A 19,048-nucleotide genomic window follows, 5' to 3' on the forward strand; every position below is an offset into this window, starting at 1 on the left:
AGTAATCCCTTGGAGAAGCACAAGCCTCTCTGGGTTGCAGCATGATAAAGCTTACCGTTATAAAAACACCACTCACCAGCTCGCAATGTCCCAAAGCACTTTACAGCCAATGAAGTACTTTTAAAAGAATTGTGAAAAAAAATGAGAGCGTTTGTAAGTATCTTCCATTTTCAAACCAATTACCACTAAGACAAAACCAAAAGAGAAAATGCTGGAAAATCTCAGCAGGTCCGGCAGCATCTGCAAGGAGAGGAAAGAGTTGACGTTTCAGCCCTTTGTCAAAGCTGAGATTTTCCCTTTTGGTTTCAGATTCCAGCATCCGCAGTAATTTGCTTTTATACTACTCAAACAAACTGAGGATCACCTCTTGATCCATCCCACAGAAAAAACTGACTTGTGCACTCCACTGACTGCTTACTATTTACAGAATAAAAACACTCTGGACATCGAATAAATGCTTACATTCTTCTGCCGACTGACCAGCAATCATGTGACTTGTGGTGTGGGGTGGCTTCGAACTTGGCTGTTTTATAAACAAACAATCTCACGGGGTTGTCCGATCCTTGGCTCCATGCTCGAGCATCCACTATTTAATTTTTTTTTTAAAGTTCCCAATGACACATTTTCCAATCCAACCTGAAGAAAATGTCAAATGCCAAATTTTTGGGTTCGCTCACAATTTGAATTTAAGATAAAGCATAAATGATCACCGGATAAAAGCAAATTACTGCGGATGCTGGAATCTGAAACCAAAAGAGAAAATGCTGGAAAATCTCAGCAGGTCTGGCAGCATCTGTAAGCAGAGAAAAGAACTGATGTTTCGAGGGCGGCACGGTAGCACAGTGGGCGGTACGGTGTCACAGTGGTTAGCACTGCTGCTTCACAGCTCCAGGGACCCGGGTTCGATTCCCGGCTTGGGTCACTGTCCGTGTGGAGTTTGCCACTGAAATGTATACACCAACATCATGCTGAGCAGAGCATATAAAAACTGCATTCATCGTGGACCCAAATGTATGGATTTCATTTTTGATGAGACTTTGTAGAAATGGAATTGTTGGTGTATACATTTCAGTCTGCGTGGGTTTCCTCCGGGTGCTCCGGTTTCCTCCCACAGTCCGAAGATGTGCGGGTTAGGTTGATTGGCCAGGTTTAAATTGCCCTTAGTGTCCTGGGATGCATAGGTTAGAGGGATTAGTTGGGGGGATATGGGGGGTAGGGCCTGGGTGGGATTGTGGTCGGTGCAGACTCGATGGGCCGAATGGCCTCTTTCTGTGCTGTAGGGTTTCTAAGGTTCTAAGGTTTTTAAGAGTCCAGATGACCCTTTGTCAAAGCTGTAATGAATGATCACACATTTATTTTGCACCTCTCTGTTGCATTTTCAAGTTTCTGCTTGGCTGAAATGCATTTGAGTAACAAGACTAGATGAGTGTTTACTATTTTCAGATGATCAGCTACATATCAATATAGAGATAATTGACATACTGTCCATATATCCATGAAGACAACACAAAAATATAAATACTAGGAGCAGCAGTGGACCATATGGCTGGTGAGGTCTGCACTGCTAATCAATACGATCTCAACTCATAAAATCATACAGTGCAGAAGAGGTCTTTCAGTCCATCAGGTCTGCACTGACACGGCCGAAACACCTGACCCCCCACCTAATCCCATTTACCAGCATTTTAGCCTTGAATGTGATGACGTGCCAAGTGCTCATCCAGGCACTTTTTAAAGGATGTGAGGCAACCTACCTCCCCCACCCTCCCAGGCAGCGCATTCCTCGCCATCCCCTGGGCAAAAACGTTTTTCCTTACATCCCCCACTAAACCTTCTGCTCCTCACCTTGAACCTATGTTACCTCATGACTGACCCTTCAACTAAGGGGAACAGTTGCTCCTTATCCACTCTGTCTCTGCCCTCATAATCTTGTACACCTCAGATCAGGTCGCCCCCCCCCTCAATCTTCTCTGCTCCAACAAAAAACAACCTAAGTCTATCCGCCCTCTCTTCTTTGGGCTCAAATCCATTATCCCGTCTGCTCTCCATATCCCTGATTCTCTGAGAGGTCAAACAAAATCTGTTTATCTCAGTCTTAGACATTCTCAATGGTGGAGTATCCACAACTCTCCAGGGCAGAGGTGACCAAAGGTCCACAAAAGGTTGAGTGAAGAAATTTCTCCTCACCTCAGTCCTAAATGTTTGGACCCACTCCTCTCCCCCACTCCCTGCAGTTCCTTCCAAATCTTATATGTTTCAATAGACTTGGGCTACTTCTCCTGGGGGCCAGTTGCAAGTTGGTATTAGGATGTGAATTGGTGGCTTGATTTTCAGTTCACTTCTCTCCCAGGCGAAAGGGAATAGGAATGGATTTTATTCAACTGAAAGGAAGAAAAGTAAAATAGGGACATACAACATCGGAAAGCAGTGTGAAAAGTGTGCTTTATTAACAATCAAATCATTGAAACACACATAACACAATGATAAAAGTAAAATACTGAAGATGCCGGAAATCTGAAATAAAAACAGGAAATGCTGGAAAAAACTCAGCAGGTCTGGCAGCACCTGTGGAGAGAGAAACAGAGCTAACTTTCTGAGACTTCTCCAGAAATGTGGATGTGTTTTATGCTGTTGAAGGGACGGTGTGGGACAAATGAAGGAAAATAGAAGATAGGTTGCGGATCAGGAGAGATTATTTGACAGATGTCATGGGCAGAAGACAAAGGGAGTGCTAATGATAGTGTTAAAGACCAAGGCAGGTGTTAATAGTGGTGTAAAGGTCAGATAGCAGAATGTGTCAACAAGGATGAGCACTTTCTGAAAGCATAACACGAGAGCCATTACAGGGTCTTGGGGGAGCGGGGAGAGCGCTGGGGAAAAAAAAATCAAAATGGAGGACAGAGTTCACGGTCTGAACTTGTTGAACTCAATGTTAAGGCTGTAAAATTCCTAATTGGAAGATGAGGTGCTGTTCTTCAGGTTTGCGTTAAACGCACAGTGGCAAATAACCTGTCCCCTTTTTATAACAGGGATTGTTTTATCAAACAGTTTTATCCACTTTAAACACTTGCTTGATTTTTTTTTCAATCAAAACTGCATCCGTTTGTCAATATTAGAAGTTGACAGTAAGAGGTGGGGAGGATATTTTCCCTCGACATATTTTCTCTCCTGTACAAGTTGATGAATGTGCCTCGGTGTATTTAATGTTTTTTTGTGTAGCCAAATCAAACAGGAATGATGAGTAATTGCAAACCTCTGTTACAGATGGAGATTATTTTACATTTACAAGACATGAACCAATAGGGGTGTGTGGACAGATCATCCCTGTGAGTATTATTCATCAACAGTAGGTGTTTATGTTCTCCGAAATACCAGACTACAACTGAAGAGCGATTTTTAATCTTATTATGTGATCACCTCTGGCATGAAAGGAAACATGCAGCTGGCAATCCTTAAATAAAGACCCAGCCCATTGAATAAGACGTGCAACACATATTTCAAACAGTAAAGGAGGCTTAACTTATTTATTTGGTCACATTCATCGCCTCTATTAGCAAGGGCAAAACAACACTGGGCCTTCTTTCTGACTAAAGTAAAATCTTTGATCATGCTTCATTTTCTTTGCACAGGGATAAGACCTTAAAACCCATTAGATAAAAGGGCAGATTTAGGCCATTCAGCCCATCGAGTCTGCTCCGCCATTCAATCATGGCTGATAAGTTTCTCAACCCAATTCTCCCACCTTTTCCCCGTAACCTTTGATCCTATTACCAATCAAGAACCTATCTATCTCTGTCTTAGATACACTCAATGACCCAGCCACCACAGCCTCCTGTGGCAATGAATTCCATAGATTCACCACTCTCTGGCTGAAGAAATTCCTCCTCATTTTGGTTCTAAAGGGTCGTCCCTTTATTCTGAGGCTGTGACCTCGGATCCTAGTCTCTCCGGCTAATGGAAACATCTTCCCCACATCCAATCTATACAGGCCTTTTAATATTCTGTAAGTTTCAATGAGATCCCCCCTCATCCTTTTAAACTCCATCGAGTACAGACCCAGAGTCCTCAAACGCTCTTCATAGGTCATATGGATTTTACATTGAATGCATAGCACATGCTGAATGATGCATCTTAATATACAACGACAGAACATTTCGGGGCTCTTCCAGCAGTTATAGATTCTTAACACATGGCTAGATAAAATGTGCACACTTTACCATGTGGATTGAGAAGTGGCCCATGATATATGGTGAGAATCATAGAATCCTACAGTGCAGGAGGGGCCATTCGAGCCATCTAGTTCTGCACCGACCCCCACTCAGGCCCCATCCCCATAATCCCATGCATTCATCCTACTATCCCCCAGACACTAAGGGGCAATTTAGCAGAACCAATCCACCTAACCCACACATCTTTGGATTGTTGGAGGAAACCGGAGCATCCGGAGGAAACCCACGCAGACACGGGGGAAGAACGTGCAAACCCCATACAGTGACCCAAGGCGGGAATCGAATCCGGGTCCCTGGCGCTATGAGGCAGCAGTGCTAACCACTGTGCCACCTTGCCACCTGGAGGACTGTGGCCCAGGGGTTCAGTGTAAAGCTCAATCCTTGTGTCTGTTTCTTTCAGATACATTTTAGTGATGACCTATAAAATAAATGATTATATTTAAAAACAAGGGCGGTGACATTTAGTTGCAGACTTTGAGTCTGTGTTGTTGAGAATAAATGAAACATCAGCCTTGTGTTTTACAGTCATCACAAACATCGCTGACTTTTGAATGTCAATCATTCTGCTGAGTGGAAAATAATTGCTGTGTAAAATTTTCATCTATTTTGATGCTACTAAGGACCTGTACTTATAGGGGAGTGACTTACACACAGCCTGATTTATATAATATAAGTAAAGTAACTGATGTCCAAGCACGCAAGGTTTGCAGCTGGGATTTTCCGGCTGTTCCTGACCCGCCGCCGCTGCCAGCGAGGACGGAGAATTTGGCGCTCAGCCAAATCCCCGTTTGCTGAAGCGGGATCGGAAATTCCCGCTGGCATGAATGGCTGGAAATTTCTGGCCTGTTATTTTTTGTAATCAAAGTGCTTGGGCAGAAAGAAAGAAAAATGCATTTATATAGCGCCTTCCACCACCGCCGGACATCTCAAAGGACTTAAGAGCCAAGTGTTTGAGAGTAGCTGTAGTTTGGAAAGGAGTCCCTGTTGTAGGAAATGTGGCGGAAGGCCTGCACACAGCAAACTCTCACAAGCAGCAATGTGGTCATTATTTCCTCGGAAGGAACTCTTCAAATGCAGACAATAAAAATATAACAAAACTTACTCCAACTTGTAAATCAAAGAAAGGGTTTAATAAAGAAACTTCATTACTCCAAACTTGGGGCCACACCCTGGGCCAATCCAAGTTCCTCCACAATTCCCAACAGGTTCTTATTTATAGTGAGTGTCAGCTGATCATCACATCATTCTGTAATTGGTTCCATGGTTTACCTGGTCAGCTGACCCTGACAGCTTGTTACCATTGGTCACATTACATCCAATACAAAGTTGTCACCGGTCACATTCTAACAATAATGACGTGAACATCTGTTTTTATGATGTTAATTGAGGGATAAATATTTGCTCGGACACTGGTGATAACCCCCTTGCTCTTCTTCGAAACCGTTCTGTGGGATCTGTCACCTCCACAAAGAGGGCAGACAGGTCTTCTGTTTTTATCCAAAAAAGTTGGCCTCCTCTGACAGTGCAGAACTCCTTCAGTACTGCACTGGGCCATCAGCCTTGATTTTAGTGCTCAAGTACTGGAGTGGGATTGTGCCACGACCAGCGTCACAGCTAAAACCAATTAGTACATCTAATGCCTTGATCAAAGATGTCAATGAAAAGTATTGTCAAGTGATGAGCACATAATACCTCAGATCACTGAGTTCCCTTTCAACATCATGTTGCTGGGAAAAGATCCAGGCAAACGATGGCACAATGTCGAGCACTGTTGCTTCACAGTGCCAGGGATCCTGGTTCAATTCCGGCCTTAGCCAACCGTCTGTGTAGAGCTTGCACGATCTCCCCGTGTCTCCGTGGGTTTCCTCCGGGTGCTCCGGTTTCCTTCCACAGTCCAAAGATGTGCGGGTTAGGTTGATTGGCCATGCTAAATTGGCCCTTAGCGTCGGGGACATTGACAGATAAACGTATGGGGTTATGGGGATAGGGTCTGCCTGGGATTGTTGTCGGTGCAAAGCCCGATGGGCCGAATGGCCTCTTTCTGCACTGCAGAGATTCTATGAGTCAAGCGCCATTCACGTACCCACAGGAAGTGAGGTAACATCAGCGAAAGGGGCCTACCATCCCCAGGTAACTCTTGTTCACCTCTTGGCAGTTGGTTCAAAGGCCTGATAGTTGGGGGGTCTAGATGTTAGGCTGCCATCTGGCTGCAGGGAGGCCTCAGAATGGGAAGAAAAATGCACCTTAAATATTTGTCCATTGGTCACGCCAACTGAAATGTCAAGGTTTAAATCAGTAAATGACATTTTCTGTCAAAGCCCCTAATTATGTCTACAATCTAAAAGTGTTCAGAGTGTGTCTGGAATTTTACACTTCTTCAGGGTTACCAAAAGCATGAGCAAAGCTGAAGTAAAATAATTCAACAAATTTCGATCTGGTTTGCCCCTCCCTCTCTGAGAAATCATAGAAATGGTGAAAGGAAAATAGAAATGAGATTTGGTGCGATGAACATTGAGAATGTGATTCTTAAAGAAGTGGAACACAAGGGAAATGTTGCTTCTTCCAAACTATGGCCTAGGGATCATTGTTGATGTTATTGATAGATCAACTCCAAAAGTTCATCCGTCATTTTAATGGAAATATTAAAATAAATGGGTACGTGACAGATTGTGATCTTCAGGCTTAAATATGGAAATGTACTTTTATATGATTGCATCAAGAGTGCTAGTAAGTTCCTCTACAGAAATGAGCCTGTTAGCAGTCGGCTTTTTATGAGTTTGAGGTTGTGTCACCCGAGTGTGATTCATTTTCTCGTTTTTAATCATCTTTCTGTTCTTCACCGACCTGCAGTGGAACTTTCCTCTTCTCATGTTTGCCTGGAAGATAGTTCCGGCCTTGTGTTGTGGAAATACAGTCGTCATCAAACCAGCAGAGCAAACGCCCCTGACTGCCCTCTACATGGGAGCCCTAATCAAAGAGGTGTGTTCCTTTTGTCTCAATTTCTTTTTTAACTTTCAATGATGACACAAGGGATGAGACCTCTCGGAGTCTCCGCTTTATCCTGGCAGTTCTTTCTTTTTAACCTGTTTTATTGAATCCTGCTTTCACAGGTTGGTTTTCCTCCGGGCGTGGTGAATATTGTGCCGGGTTTCGGGGTGACGGCTGGTGCTGCGATAGCCTCTCACATGGATATCGACAAAATCGCATTCACTGGATCAAATGAGGTACATGACCTGGGAATTGCCATCAAAATCAGTGCATGGCTTGCACTGGCTTATGAGATATTTACTAATAATGATATAACAATAAGCAATGAGTAAGCAATCATGGTTTCTGCTGACTTGTTAAGTAGCATTAAATAATAGTGCAAATTATAAAGAATCTGCATTTATGCGGTTCTGTCACATCCTTGGGATTTTCTGAAGCATCTCCCACCTGGCTATTGGAAAGTTTGGACCAAATATAATGGGATAAAAATTAACCAATGAATTGAAGTGCGTGAATTAGGCCGTACGGTGGCACAGGGATTAGCACTGCTGCCTCACAGGGGCAGGGACCCGGGTTCGATTCCGGCCTCGGGTCACTTTCTGTGTGTAGCTTGCATGTTGTCCCTGTCTCCGGTTTCCTCCCACAGTCCAAAGATGTGTGGGTTAGGTGGATTGGCCATGCTAAATTGACCCTAGTGTCAGGGGGACTAATAGGGTAAATACGTGGGGTTAAGGGGATAGTGCCTGGGTGGGATTGTTGTCAGTGCAGGCACGATGGGCCAAATGGCCTCTTTCTAGACTGGAGGAATTCTATGATCTAAATGTGGCAACCAATTTGCATGCAGCAAGATCTCAAAACCATACAATGAGATGAAGGATCAGTTATGCTCTCTTTGGGATGGTGGTTGCTTGAATGGTGAATGTTGACATACTGTCCTTCTCCAGATACTGACATGACATATCTTACATCAAACAGACAGAGATTAGGCTTGACATCTCATCTGAGAGGCAGCACTTCCGTCAATGTGGCATTCCCTCTGTACTGCACTGAATAAGTCAGAATACATCACGCCCGGGTGCTGGGGCAGCGGGGTTTAAACTCACATCCTTTGGACTGGGAATGGGTATGATGTGAACTGGCCCAAACTGGTTCTGAAATCAAAGAAAATGGGAGTGATAGTGGGCGAGGAGCGGACCATAGAAAGGTCCGTTGATGTAGGGCGGCACGGTGGCACAGTGGTTAGCACTGCTACCTCACAGCGCCAGGGACCCAAGTTCGATTCCTGGCTTGGATCACTGTCTGTGTGGAGTCTGCACGTTCTCCCCATGTCTGCGAGGGTTTCCTCCCAGTCTGAAAGACGTGCTGGTTGGGTGCATTGGCCATGCTAAATTCTCCCTCAGTGTACCCGAACAGGCGCCGGAGTGTGGCGACTAGGGAATTTTCACAGTAATTTCATTACAGTGTTAATGTAAACCTACTTGTGACACTAATAAATAAAAGAAAAAAGAAAAGGGAAAAGGATACGGGTGGGATTTTCCCGTTTCGGGGTGAACGCAGCCAGAAAATCCCATCCTGGGGGTGGTGTTGGGATTCTGGCTGCCAGTAACCTAAGGCCTGACATTGCTTTTTTTTTTAAAGCTAAAATGAATGATGCTGTTTGTTTAAAATGATAATTAATAAATTTACAGCAGGATTCGGGTCAGAGCGTCGGTTTCTAGGAATGATGGTCTGAATGTTATCGCCTGACCCCCCCCACCTCAGGGTGAAGAAGGTTGGTGAGCCCACGCTTACCGTCTCCAGGGCCGGCTCGGAACTCTTACCACAGCCAGTCTCCTCATTTGCCACCTGTGGGCCTCAGCATCCAAGGAGGATTGACTCCTGATGCTGCTGGCCCAATCAGAGGGCAGCACTGAAACCTCGGCAGTGGCATTGGGAGAGGTGGGTGCTGCTGGGGCAGGTGGGCGACCCTGGGAACATACAGAGTGCTGAGGGGTCAGGGCAGAAACCCTGCCAAGGAGATCACTGGAGCTGTGGTGGTTGCTTTTCTTGCCCGCTGACCCCTTCCTATCCCCTCTTGGGGCCATCAAGCCTCTCCTCTACAGGGAGGTCACATCTATTTAGCTCCTCCATGTGGCGCAGAGCACCCCACAATGGGCAAAATGTGACGGTCCTGTAAAGCGTCTCCTACTTAGGTCTTTAATTATACTAATGAGCAGACTGCCAATCCACATCTGGGCGCGGCATTGGGAAGATGCGCAAGTAGAAAGACCATGGTAACTAGGTAAATGAGCCTGTGGCGCACATTGAAATTGGCCGCTACAATGTTGTTGGCATCACAGAGACGTGGCTGCAAAGGGATCAGGGCTGGGATCTAAATATCCAAGGATATTTCGGCGGCACGGTAGCACAGTGGTTAGCACTGCTGCTTCACAGCTCCAGGGACCTGGGTTCGATTCCCGGCTTGGGTCACTGTCTGTGTGGAGTTTGCACATTCTCTTCGTGTCTGCATGAGTTCCCTTTCTACATCATGTTGCTGGGAAAAGATCCAAGCAAACGATGGCACAATGTCTAGCACTGTTGCTTCACAGTGCCAGGGATCCTGGTTCAATTCCGGCCTTAGCCAACCGTCTGTGTAGAGTTTGCACATTCTCCCCGTGTCTCCATGGGTTTCCTCCGGGTGCTCCGGTTTCCTCCCACAGTCCAAATATGTGCGGGTTAGGTTGATTGGCCATGCTAAAATTGCCCTTAGTATCCTGGGATGCGTAGGTTAGAGGGATTAGTGGGTAAATATGTAGGGATGTGGGGGTAGGGCCTGGGTGGGATTGTGGTCGGTGCAGACTCGATGGGCCGAATGGCCTCTTTCTGTGCTGTAGGGTTTCTAAGTTTCATATGTGTCCTATCGGAAGGACAGGCAGATGGGCAAAGGGGGCGGGGTTGCATTGTTGGTAAGGAATGAAGTTAAATCGATAGCAAGAAGTGATATAGGATCAGAAGGCATAGGATCTCTGTGGGTAGAACGGAGGAATCTCAAAGATAAAAAGACCCTGTTGGGAGTTATGTACAGGCCCCCTAGTAGTAGTCAGGATGTGGGGCAGAAAATAAATCAGAAGATAAAAAAGGCAAATAAAAAAGGCAATATTACAATAATCATGGGGGACTTCAATATGCAGGTGGACTGGAAAAATCAGATAGGTAGTGGATCCCAAGAAAAGGAATTTGTGGAATGTCTGAGAGATTTATTTTTGGAGCAGCTTGTGACAGAGCCTACTTGGGAACAGGCAATTTTGGATTTGGTGATGTGTAATGAGGCAGACTTGATTAGGGAACTTAAGGTGAAGGAACCCTTAGGGAGCAGTGACCACAATATGATAGAATTTACCCTGCAGTTTGAGAGGGAGAAGCTGGAATCAGATGTAACGGTATTACAATTAAATAAAGGTAACTACAAAGACATGAGGGAGGAGCTGGCCAGAGTTGATCGGAAAGGGAGCCGAGCAGGGAAGACAGTGGAACAGCAATGGCAGGAGTTTTTGAGAGTTATTCAGGAGGCACAACAGAAATTCATCCCAAGGAGGAGGAAACATGCTGAGGGGAGGACGAGGCATCCATGGCTGTCGAGGGAAGTTAAGGACAGCATAAAAGCAACAGAAAAAAGCATACAAAGTGGCAAGGATTAGTGGGAAGCCAGAGGATTGGGAAGCCTTTAAAACGAGCAGAGGACAATTGAAAAAGCAATTAGGGGGAGATGATGAAATATGAGTGTAAGCTAGCTAGTAATATAAAAGAAGATAGGAAGAGTTTTTTTCAATATATAAAAGGTAAGAGAGAGGCAAACGTAGACATTGGACCACTGGAAAATGAAGCTGCAGAAGTAATAATAGGAAACAAAGCAATGGCAGAGGAACTGAATAGTTACTTTGCATCAGTCTTCACGGTGGAAGACTCCAGTGGGATGCCAGAGCTCCAGGAGAATCAGGGGGCACAGGTGAGTGTAGTGGCCATCACTAAGGAGAAGGTCTGGGGAAACTGAAAGGTCTGAAGGTGGATAAATCACCTGGACCGGATGGACTACACCCCAGGGTTCTAAAAGAGATAGCTGAGGAAATTGTGGAGGCGTTGGTGGGAATCCTTCAGCAATCACTGGAGGCAGGGAGGGTACTAGAGGACTGGAAAGTAATTAACGTAACACCACTGTTTAAGAAGGGAGGGAGGCAGCAGGCAGGAAATTATAGGCTGGTTCGCCTGACTTCAGTCATTGGCAAGATTTTAGAGTCCATTATTAAAGATGAGATTGCAGAGTACTTGGAAGTGCATGATAAAGGAGGACTGAGTCAGCACAGCTTTGTCAAGGGGAGGTCATGTCTGACAAATCTGTTAGAGTTCTTTGAGGAGGTAACAAGGAAGTTAGATAAAGGAGAACCAGTGGATGTGATTTATTTAGATTCCCAAAAGGCCTTTGACAAAGTGCCACAAAGGAGACTGTTAAATAAGTTAAGAGCCTATGGTGTTGATGGTAAGATCCTGGTATGGATGGAGGATTGGCTGACTGGCAGAAGGCAGAGAGTGGGAATAAAAGGGTCTTTTTCAGGGTGGCAGATGGTGACTAGTGGTGTGCCTCAGGGGTCGGTGCTGGGACCACAACTTTTCACAATATACATTAATGATTTGGAAGAAGGAACTGAAGGCACCGTTGCTAAGTTTGCAGATGATTCAAAGCTGTGTAGAGGGACAGGGAGTATTGAGGAAGCAGGGGGGCTGCAGAAGGACTTGGACAGGTTAGGAGAGTGGGCAAAGAAGTGGCAGATGGAATACAATGTGGAAAAGTTATGCACTTTGGAAGGAGGAATGGAGGTATAGACTATTTTCTAAATGGGGAAGTGCTTAGGAAATCAAAAACACAAAGGGACTTGGGAGTCCTTGTTCAAGATTCTCTTAAGGTTAACATGCAGGTTCAGTCGGCAATTAGGACGACAGATGCAATGTTAGCATTCATGTCGAGAGGGCTAGAATACAAGAGCAGGGATGTACTTCTGAGGCTGTATAAGGCTCTGGTCAGACCCCAGTTGGAGTATTGTGAGCAGTTTTGGGCCCCATATTTAAGGAAGGATGTGCAGGCCTTGGAAAGGGTTCAGAGGAGATTCACAAGATTGATCCCTGGAATGAAGACTTGTCGTATGAGGAACAGTTGAGGACTCTGGGTCTGTGCTCGTTGGAGTTTAGAAAGATGATGGGGGATCTTATTGAAACTTACAGGATACTGAGAGGCCTGGACGTTGTGAGGACGTGGAGAGGATGTTTCCACTAGTAGGAAAAACTAGAACTAGAGGGCACAACCTCAGGCTAAAGGGATGATCCTTTAAAACAGAGATGAGGAGGAATTTCTTCAGCCAGAGAGTGGTGAATCTGTGGAACTCTTTGCCACAGAAGGCTGTAGAGGCCAAGTCATTGAGTGTCTTTAAGTCAGAGATAGATAGGTTCCTGATTAATAAGGGGATCAGGGGTTATGGGGAAAAGGCAGGGGAATGGGGATGAGAAAAATATCAGCCATGATTGAATGGTGGAGCAGACTCGATGGGCTGAGTGGCCTAATTCTGCTCCTATGGTTTATAGTCTTATGGTCTTATAGTCTTATGATGGCACAGTGATTAGCAATGCTGCCTCACAGTGCCTGGGACCCGGGTTCGATTCCACTTTCGTGTCACTTTCTTGTGTGGAGTCTGCATGTTCTCCCCGTGTCTGCGTGGGTTTCCTCCAGATGCTCCGGTTTCCTCCCATAGTCCAAAGATGTTCTGGTTAGGTGGATTGGTCATGCTAAATTGCCCCTTAGTGACCCTGGATGCATAGGTTAGAGGGATTAACGGGATAAATATGTGGGGTTACGGGGATAAAGCCTAGTTGGGATTTTTGTCAGTACAGACTCGATGGGCCGAATGGCCTCCTTCTGCACTGTAGGGATTCTATGGTTTCTATGGCAATTCTGTAACTTCTGCAAACACTAGAGCAATGGGTACTGATGGAGATAGATTGAGATTTGTGTCAGGTAGGCTTTCTGTCTCGAACACAACAGTTGGATCACAGAATCCTTACAGTACAGAAAGAAGCCATTCGGCCCATTGAGGCTGCACTGGCAACAACGCCACCCAGTCTGCAAACCTGTAACCCATGTATTTACCCTGCTAATCACCCTGACACTAAGGGTCAATTTAGCACGGCCAATCAACCTAACCCGCACATCTTTGGACTGTGGGAGGAAACCGGAGCACCTGGAGGAAACCCAAGCAGACATGGGGAGAATGTGCAAACTCCACACAGACAGTGACCCGAGGCCGGAATTGAATCCGGGTCCCTGGTGCTGTGAGGCAGCAGTGCTAACCACAATGGCACCGTGCTGCTTTTCACCAGTGCTTCCAGGTCAATTATTGGAGCACTGCGTAATCAGGCTCGTAGACAAGCGGTGCAGAGAGTGTCACCATACACACACAGGGGTCAACACACATGGAACATGTACACCATCACTACTGCAGGAATGTAGCAGAATTTTAATATGTCTCACATTTCGTCGTTGTCCCAGAAAAGCAAGAATCATTTGCAAAATTGGCCCACTCGGTGAGTGTTTGGAAGGTTGATTTTCACTGTCAGTAGCAGTGCATTCCAGCTGGTTGCTTGTCCTTGTGGGTCTCCCCAGAGCAGGTAGCACATCAGGTGTACAGCCTCCCCGCAGAGTCTGAGCTTCCTGGTCCACAGTGCCCAGGTAACTCGCGCTGTTGCAGTCGATCTGAGAAGCTTGTGGATCTGTTGTACCTCTTGCATTTCCAGCTTTCCCTTCCCTCGCTCTCTCCAGCGATACAGGTGTGAATAAACACTGATATTCCCAGACAGAAACTGCTTTGTAATTCTGTGCTAATACTTGCATTACTTCATTGAAATTACTAATGCCAGGTCTGACCTGGAATAAAATGCTGACTTGTTGATTTGAATGTGCAGCTGTGGAATACTGAATGAGTTCATAGTTAATGATCCTTAACAAAACCTTACCAAGAAAGATACAGACATTTTCTTCCCTCTTTGCTGGTGTTCACTAATCAGTTTGTGGATACAGAAACGTTACGGTGCTGAAGGGGAGCTTTCTAATCATTACGTCCACACTTTTCTATAGCGACTCACCTTGTCGCACTCAGCCCTACAAACTCTTCCTCTCCAGATAATTATCCAATTTCCCATTGAAAGTCACAGTTAAATCTTTCTCCACCACACTCTAAAGCAGCGGATGCCAGATCCTACCCATTTACTGGGCAAAAACAACTTTTCTCTCATAGAATCCCTACAGTACAGAAGGAGGCCGTTTGGCCCATCAAACCTGCACCGACTCTCCGAAAGAGAACCCTACCCAGACCCATCTCGCCCTACCCCAGTAACCCCACCCACTTACCATGGCTAATCCACCCAACCTATATGTCTTGGGACACTAAAAGGCAGTTTAGGATGGCCAATCCACCTTACCTGCACATCTTTGGACCATGGGAGCAGAACTGGAGCATCCGAAGGAAACCCACGCAGATACGGGGAGAACGTGCAGACTCCACACAGACAGTGACCCAAGGCTGGAATTGAACCTGGGTCCCTGGCGCTCTGAGGCAGCAGTGCTAACCACTCTGCCACCACCATATCAAAGAAAGAATAACAGAATTGCATTTATTTTCATCAGTCCCAGAACTTTCAATGATTTCGATTTGATTTGATTTATTATTGTCACATGTATTAACATACAGTGAAAAGTACTGTTTCTTGCGCACTATACAGACAAAACATACCATTCATAGAGAAGGAAACGAGAGAGTGCAGAATGTAGTGTTACAGTCATAGCTAGGGTGTAGAGAAAGATCAACTTAATGCAAGGTAAGTCCATTCAAAAGTCTGGCAGCAGCAGGGAAGAAACTGTTCTTGAGTCAGTTGGTACGCGACCTCAGACTTTTGTATCTTTTTCCGACGGAAGAAGGTGGAAGAGAGAATGTCCGGGGTGCATGGGGTCCTTAATTATGCTGGCTGCCTTGCCAAGGCGGCGGGAAGTGTAGACAGAGTCAATGGATGGGAGGCTGGTTTGCGTGATGGATTGGGCTACATTCACGACCTTTTGTAGTTCCTTGCGGTCTTGGGCAGAGCAGGAGCCATACCAAGCTGTGATACAACCAGAAAGAATGCTTTCTATGGTGCATCTGTAAAGGTTGATGAGAGTCGTAGCTGACGTGCCAAATTTCCTTAGTCTTCTGAGAAAGTAGAGGCGTTGGTGGGCTTTCTTAACAAAGTAATTTTTCTTAATGAAGTAATTTTTGAAATGGAGTTACTGTTGTAATGCAGGGGACATGGCAGCCAATTTGTGCACAGCAAGATTCCGCAAGCAGCAGTGTGACAATGACTAGATAAACCTGTTTTTGTGGTGTTCATTTGGAGACAAACATTGGGCAGGAAACCAGGGATGGCTCCCTGCCTTTCTTCAATATAGTGCACGGGGCATTGGTTTCCAGTTCCCCACCGCAGGCAGCCTGTCCATAAAGGTTATCAGGTGGCCTTCTCACCTAACACCAACCTGTACGCAATTTTACAGGGAGCTGGGGTTGCAGGTGAGTCCTCGAACAATCCATTTGTCCTCACTCCAATTCTTGAGGGTCGCTTCCTACTGAGCCTCAGTTTTGAGGCTGGCAGAAGGCGTTCAGGGGTGAGGGGGACGTCCGGCAGGTCCCGCTGCTCTGGCCTCTGGGGTGGGGGGAGTCGGGGTGGGGGGGGGAGGCATCTCCACATCGGGCAGCTACCACAAGGTCTGCCCTCCACGGGTGCTCCTTCCTTCCTGGCCTCTCGGTCAAGACCCCCTCCTCCTCCCCACCATCCCCCAGGCCTCACCTTCACTCACCGTTGTGAGAACCCTCTTTCATTTACCTGGTTCAGTTCCCTGACTTAGCTTTGGAATCTGGTGACTGCTTGCAGTCCCAGTCCTGGCCACTACTGCCACCGGCGCTGCTGTGACTCACAGAGCAGATATCCACTCCATCTGACGAAGGAGCCGTGCTCCGAAAGCTAATGGCATTTGCTATCAAATAAACCTGTTGGACTTTAACCTGGTTTTGTTAAAACTCTTACTGTGTTTACCTCAGTCCAACGCCGGCATCTCCACATCATGACTCACAGAGCTGCCAGGCAATCGGATTGGATCCCAGGATTAGAATCACAGGCCGGAATTTTACCGCCACACCCACCCCGGAATCGGGGCGGGCGCAGCTCGCAGGACGGAATTCTCCGTTGGCCTTAGGCAGGATTTTACAAGCCTCGCCCGAACGAGGTTGTAAAATACTGGCAATTGAGTCATAGAGGTTTACAGCATGGAAACAGGCCATTCAGCCCACGTTGTCCATGCCGCCCAGTTTTTACCATTAAGCTAGTCCCAATTGCCTGCATTTGGCCCATATCCCTCTATACCCATCTTACTCATGTAACTGTCTAAATGCTTTTTAAAAGATAAAATTGTACCCGCCTCTACTACTGCCTATGGCAGTTTGTTCCAGACACTCACCAACCTCTGTGTGAAAAAATTGCCCCTCTGGACCCTTTTATATCTCTCCCCTCTCACCTTAAACCCATGCCCTCTAGTTTTAGACTCCTTTGCCTTTGGGAAAAAATGTTGACTATCGACCTGATCTATGTTCCTCATTATTTTGTTAGGTGACTGTGGGGTTGCCAAGATCAGCAGGGATGTAGCTCCCACTGACTGTCCAGGTCGGCTGGGAAACACCACCTTCTGAAAAATCCTGCCCATGGGATGTTTTAAACCCACCCAAGCAAACATATAGGCCCCTTGGTTTAATGACTCATCTGACAGGAGGGGACCTCCAAAGGTGCAGCACTCCTTCAGGAGTGCATCGGAATGTCAATCTTAATTTTTGTGCTCAAGTCCTGGATGGGACTTAAGACCATAAGACATAGGAGCAGAATTAGACCACTCGGCCCATCGAGTCTGCTCCGCCATTCAATCATGGCTGATATTTTTCTCATCCCCATTCTCCTGCCTTTTCCCCATAACCCCGATCCCCTTATTAATCAAAAACCTAGCTATCTCTGTCTTAAAGACACTCAGTGACCTGGCCTCTACAGCCTTCTGCGGCAAAGTGTTCCACAGATTCACCACTCCCTGGCTGAAGAAATTCCTCCTCATCTCTGTTTTAAAGGATCATCCCTTTAGCCTGAGGTTATGCCCTCTGGTTCTAGTTTTTCCTACTAGTGGAAACATCCTCTCCACGTCCACTCTATCCAGGCCTCGCAGTATCCTGTAAGTTTAAATAAGATCCCCCCTCAACTTTCTAAACTTCAATGAGTACAGACCCAGAGTCCTCAACAGTTCCTCATACGACAAGCTCTTCATTCCAGGGATCATTCTTGTGAACTTCCTCTGAATCCTTTCCAAGGCCAGCACATCCTTCCTTAGATATGGGGCCCAAAACTGTTCACAATACTCCAAATGTGGTCTGACCAGAACCTTATACAGCCTCAGAAGTACATCCCTGCTCTTGTATTCTAGCCCTCTCGACATGAATGCTAAAATTGCATTTGCCTTCCTAACTGCCGACTGAACCTACACGTTAACCTTAAGAGAATATTGGACAATGACTCCCAAGTCCCTCTGTGTTTCTGATTTCCTAAGCACTTTCCCATTTAGAAAATAGCCAATGCCTCCATTCCTCCTTCCAAAGTGCATAACCCCACACTTTTCCACATTGTATCCCATCCTCCACTTCTTTGCCCACTCTCCTAACCTGTCCAAGTCCTTTTGCAGCATCCCCCCCCCCCCCCCCTCCTCAATACTACCTGTCCCTCTACATATCTTTGTAGAACCCTGTAACTCGGAGGCAAGAGTGCTGCCAACTGCCGGGACTTCAGCTGGGGAGCCCCCACCTCCCGCACCCCCCCCCCCCCCCCCCCCCCCCCCACTCCCACCCCATCCTCCACCTCCCACTATTACTATCTGTTTAGTTTAGTGAAGGGTAAATCATGGGGAGGGAGTCACACATCTCTTTCCGCTCCCAGTGCAGCGGTTTGTACAGTCAGAACTGTGAAGATAAACGTTCCCCACACAGCGCAAGGAGTTTAATTTCGCTAACAATTTTACAAGCTGGGAAATCTTTTTTTTTTTTGGCAGAAATCAAATAACTTCACAGAGACGGTTGTTTTTCTGTTGAATTTGTTGGGAACGTTTGCCCTGGCACTTTGGGATTGTGATATTTGAAGAAAGATGCGACCTGCCTTCATTCCCATTATCAATCACAACTTTCCTTTAGTGTAATCCATGTTTGAAGACTCTTCACAAATATGGAAACTGGCAGCTAGCAGTAGCAGAGTTAAGGAGTTGAAATAATACTCATCATTGAAGACATGGACGGAGAGGTGGGCACTCAGGAGGTTTTTGTGGGTGTGGAGACTAGGAGGAATTTTATGGAGAGAGCTTTACAGAACCTTAGTTAGGCCGCACTTGGAATATAGTGTTCAATTCTGGTCGCCACGCTACCAGAAGGGTGTGGAGGCTTTGGAGAGGGTACAGAAAAGATTTACCAGGATGTTGCCTGGTATGGAGGGCATTAACTGTGAGGAGAGGTTGGAGAAACTTGGTTCGTTCTCACTGGGACGACTGAGGTTGAGGGGCGACCTGATAGAAGTCTACAAGATTATGAGGGGCATGGACAGAGTGGATAGTCAGAAGCTTTTTCCCAGGGTGGAAGAGTCAATTACTAGGGGGTATAGGTTTAAGGTGCGAGGGGCAAGGTTTAAAGGAGATGTACAAGGCAAGTTTT

The 19,048-nt window shown here is 46.2% G+C and overlaps 1 protein-coding gene across 3 annotated transcripts in view; it reads left to right on the plus strand.

Moving 5' to 3' along the window:
• Positions 1-19,048, plus strand: part of aldh1a2 (aldehyde dehydrogenase 1 family, member A2) — a 106,288-nt gene that overhangs the window by 53,014 nt on the left and 34,226 nt on the right. For all 3 annotated transcript variants that reach the window (XM_078241023.1, XM_078241022.1, XM_078241024.1), the window contains exons 5-7: positions 3,265-3,326; positions 7,080-7,208; positions 7,340-7,453. In XM_078241023.1, the coding sequence (XP_078097149.1) occupies positions 3,265-3,326; positions 7,080-7,208; positions 7,340-7,453 (305 nt within the window). The remainder of the gene's footprint in view (positions 1-3,264; positions 3,327-7,079; positions 7,209-7,339; positions 7,454-19,048) is intronic.

This window comes from Mustelus asterias, chromosome 24, assembly GCF_964213995.1.
Source record: "Mustelus asterias chromosome 24, sMusAst1.hap1.1, whole genome shotgun sequence".
In the NCBI taxonomy this organism is placed as follows: domain Eukaryota; kingdom Metazoa; phylum Chordata; class Chondrichthyes; order Carcharhiniformes; family Triakidae; genus Mustelus; species Mustelus asterias.